The 4127-nt window shown below is 53.8% G+C and overlaps 2 protein-coding genes across 2 annotated transcripts in view; one reads left to right on the top strand and one right to left on the bottom strand.

Annotated features, from left to right (window-relative positions):
• Window positions 1–1042: 1042 nt before the first annotated feature.
• Window positions 1043–2844, bottom strand: NGA_0090700 (uncharacterized protein; the record flags this gene model as incomplete). The annotated part of the gene is made up of 4 exons (XM_005855078.1): window positions 2582–2844; window positions 2149–2290; window positions 1329–2011; window positions 1043–1059 (listed from the first exon to the last, which is right to left on the bottom strand). The coding sequence occupies exons 1-4, from the start codon at window positions 2799–2801 to the stop codon at window positions 1043–1045; spliced, it is 1062 nt and encodes a 353-aa protein (XP_005855140.1). The 5' UTR covers window positions 2802–2844.
• Window positions 2845–3470: 626 nt separating this feature from the next.
• NGA_0090600 (uncharacterized protein) overlaps window positions 3471–4127 on the top strand; it is a gene marked incomplete at both ends in the record, with an annotated part of 861 nt that continues 204 nt past the window's right edge. Inside the window, 2 exons of the mRNA XM_005855077.1 lie at window positions 3471–3677; window positions 3981–4127. The exon at window positions 3981–4127 is cut by the window's right edge and continues 204 nt beyond it. Coding sequence (XP_005855139.1) covers window positions 3471–3677; window positions 3981–4127 — 354 coding nt within the window. The remainder of the gene's footprint in view (window positions 3678–3980) is intronic.

The raw sequence follows: 4127 nt of genomic DNA on the forward strand, positions 1-4127 counted from the left end.
CGCGTTTCCACGATGCATTTCACTACTTGGCATAGCGGGGCAACGCCAGGGGGTGCAAGATGTGGGGAATGAGGTTAAGGTGTAAAGAGCATTAAGTATTTTCATCCAGTATGTAAAACACTCCAAATTCAAAGACCGGTAGAAGAGAGAAGGGTTATTCGAAACATGAGATACGGAAAGGGAAAAGTGAATCCAACATGAAGCAGGAAGATACAGAAACGAGAAGAAAAATAGTGAGGTTTGAAAGTGGATTCAAATGTGACGTGAAGAGACGTAAGTGCGCTTGGTCAGAGAAAAGATCCTGAGAACAACAAGGCGGTCCGGGAACCATGACCGCAAAAGCTCCGCATAAGCGCACATGGACCGTGTCATTCACTAAGAAGCATTGTTACGGGAAAGTTCCCTACGTAAGAGAGAGAGTTGGTTGCGTGTATCGTCCGGGGGTAATGCGGCGCGAGCGTCCGGAAAATCCACCAATTTCATGGACAGAAAGCGCTTCTTTCTGCACGTCGACCGGCAGAAGAGCATTACAAACGACGTCAACACCTTAACGTGAGATTGAGTCATTACCCACGTCACTCTTTTTTTACGTCTTCTCGTCCCAAGATATTTCAAATGAGTTATCTCTGTAAAGGTTATTTCAAATGAGATATCTCATGCAGATCTGCCTACTGTACACGTTGCCCCCCATGTTGAGCGACTTAATATATATCATCTTTTGCCTCTGTATCAAATACCGGCCTCTTCATCTCATTCGCTTTTCTCACGTTTCGGTCTTGGCATTGATTTGCCATGCAGGCAGATGATGACGCGTTTTTGGACCAGGAATATACATGTCACGCGTGATGTAAATGTATGCATCCTCCTATCCGCTCCTCTGAGCCCCCGTCATCTTCCCCACAAAAATCTCATTCCAAACATACCGCTAAAGGTCTGTAAAGTTTCTCTCTCCATCGCGGAAGAAACGCTTGGGCGATGCCCGGTATCTGGTTTTTAAATTTCGTTTCCTCCGTCGCGTCGCCTCTCACGGCCTCGGCCATGCTCACCAGGTGGACGCGGCTTTTAAAGATGCCAAGGGAAGAAATCACTGAAGGCGTCAAGTGGGGGAATGGAGGAAAAGAGGGGGCGAGGCGTGGTCTAAGCTTTAAAAACGTGAGGGACAAGGCCGGCCAGCTCCCCTAAGGAAAGCTCGTCGCAACAGTCCGCCGATAGGCAGGAAGAGATAAGCCGTTGGAAGTTCTAGAAAGCGACCAGCCGTCATCGCATGACGTGCATATCTCCTTTCCTCCATGATCCCACAATCGTATTCCGTGGACTCCCACTCTTACCTTTGTTATTGAATTTTTTCTGCTCTTTTTGAGACAAATACGCGGCAACCACCGGCACGAGCATGCTGTCCTGCGTGTCGATCATATCTTTCACCTTGACCTCCATCTTCCCCGCGAGGCTCAGGGCCTCGTCCAGGCGGGCCAGGCGTGAGGAGGAAGGGAGGGAGGAGGAGGAAGGGGGGGAAGGGGGGGCAGAGGGAGGGGAAGACGGGTCACGGAACTTGCCCACAACCTGGCCAAGGCGTTGGCCCAACGTGGTGACCTGGAGGTTTGTGACGGGGGAGGAAAGGAAATATAGGAGGACAGGAAGGAGAAAAGGGCAGTCGAGTGAATGAGGTGGGGCGGCGAACCAAACTTGAAGGAGGATCACAGGAGATGCCGGTGCCCTTCCACCCAGCCGTGCGCCAGGCCCAGGGCGGAGACCACGGCACGCAAACGGTTCCGTGGGAACAAGGAAAAGGAGGCGAAGACGCCAATGGTGCGAAGAAAGATCGGCGAGGAACGAAAACCAGGACAGGACCCTCCCTCCCACCTCCTCTCCTTGGCGCTCCAGATCTTGCAAGAGGGGCCGGAGGTCCGAGGGGAGGGTTTTGCGGAGGAAGGGGTAAAAAATCTGGTTCTCGATTTTCAGGAGGGCCACCCAGGAGAAGCTCCAAAAGAAGTCGTAGCAGGCGGGCAGGCGGCTGAGGGACAGAGGAAGGGGTGAGAGAGGTGTCAAGAGGGCAAGGAAGGAAGGTGAGTCAATAAAAGCAACCTTCAGCCTCGTTTATCCTGCAGTGCTGCTTTTTCTGCTGCTGCAAACCTTTCCCTTACGCCTTACCTGGATCCCTCCACGCCCCTGAGTACCTCCTGCCTCTCCCGCGTCGCTACCTCCTGGAAACGCCGTACGTCCCTCAAGACACTTCGTGAGTGCCATCGCCAGCCATTTATGAGAAAATCCCGGTCCGAAGGAGGCACGGGACCTACGTCTGCATGGAGGGGGCCGAGCACCGAGTGAGAGTCGTCGGAGGGGAGCAGGAATTGGGAGGAATGAAAGGAGGAGTCTCGACAACGTACTGCCACGATATCAACGGGATAGGTCCCGGTTATAGAATTAGCAAGAAGGCAAGAAGCAGCCACCAAGACGGAAAATATTTTTATCCATACAGAAAAATCTGATCTGGTCACATCACCGCCCCTCCAAACTTGCCGCGATGGTATCATTTCAAAGCTGTGTGTCAACTCTGACCTGCATTTTCATAACCTTTACTCACCCAACAAAGACTGAACAAGCGCTTGCTTTTGAAAGGCTTTTTGAGGAGAGGCTAGAGCGTCGCGCACACTGGACATCATGGGGCGCATCGAAAAAGTGCCAAGGGCGAAGGAGGCGGAGCGCAAGAGGAGAGATGCCGCAGTGAAGAAAAAAAGCGCAAAGGAGGGTACGGATGGACGACCATGGCGGCTTCTGCGCGTCCATTTCGTAGATACAGCCATGGTAGACCCTTCCGGCCGACGATGGCGGTGCTGGCCTGTGGATGCGGCAAGAAATTGTGTCAAAGTCTCAGGTGGGAATAAGCTCCAGCCGGCGTGCGTGGCAGGAGGTGAGAAAGCTTTGCGAACAGGGAATATCGAGATTCCCCCGCCTGCCTGACGTTTAAAGCCGAGACAGCATGTACAAACAAGTCGCGTCATGCCCCAAGGCTATGTCAAGCTTGTACGCCAGGTCGTCTCTGCGTCCACTTCAGTTTTTCGTGTTTTTTTTTCGTATCAGCACCATCTACAACAGGGCAGCGAAGCTGCTCTCTAAAACTGCCCCGCCTCGCCTTAAAGCAGAAACGGCAACTGCGTACACTTCCTGTGCAAGATGAGGTGACCTTTCGCTCAGTCGCACCCGATTCATACACCTAACCACGAACAGAAGGCAAAACTTGCGCGACGCATTATTTTCGTGCTTTGTACTTTCCCGGCCTCCGCGCGACGTAGCCACCTCCCCCTCCTCCCTTTTGGTTGAGCCAGTCTCACGCTGCTGCGATGAGCAAAGCATCCCGGCGAAAGTACCAGCTCCTCCTCCTTCTTCTTTGGTCCCTCTATGCAGTGGGTTTCAGGCATTTCTCTACCTCCCGTCGCCACCTCTCCCCGTCGGATTTGTCAATCCCTTTAAGGGCAACGGCAGCTACTTCGTCGACGACCTCGACGAGTCCCCCCTCCCTTGCCTCCTCTCCTCTTTCGACCTCTGCCGCGCGATCAAGACCCAGCTCGTCCATTTTGGACCGCATCAAAGCTCAGGCTGGTACTCCTGAGGTCTTAGCTCTCTTGAAAGAGGCGGTAGCCGCAACAGGCACAGGAGAGGTGAAGCGGGAATTCTTCAAGGTAATTATTGCCCCACCTGACCTTGTCTCTCTTTCGTACTCTGAACCAGCAAGCGCACCCTTCATTGGGAGTGACGAGTTTACTGGCATTGGGAAGAGGGAGTAGGGATGGACGATAATGTATGGGAAAGGGGGCCTGTCCACCAAGGCCGGGAACGAACGTCAACGCCCATCAACCTCCATGACTCAACGCGTACGCCGAGGCCCACGCCACGAATCGCTGAGACTTCTGACCCGGTGTCATGCCTCCCTCTCCCCATCCCTGGCGCTTCCATTTTCCCTCCTTGCCCGCCTGGGTGCACAGGCGATATTCCCCTTCCCCCTGGACGACTTCCAGCTCGCGGCATTGGATGCCTTGGGGGGGCGAGAGAACGTGGTGGTATCGGCGCCCACGGGGTCAGGTAAGCAAAAGAGGGTAAAGAGGGACACACGCCGTATCGCTGAGGGTCTC

Source organism: Nannochloropsis gaditana, assembly GCF_000240725.1.
Source record: "Nannochloropsis gaditana CCMP526 unplaced genomic scaffold scaffold297, whole genome shotgun sequence".
In the NCBI taxonomy this organism is placed as follows: domain Eukaryota; class Eustigmatophyceae; order Eustigmatales; family Monodopsidaceae; genus Microchloropsis; species Microchloropsis gaditana.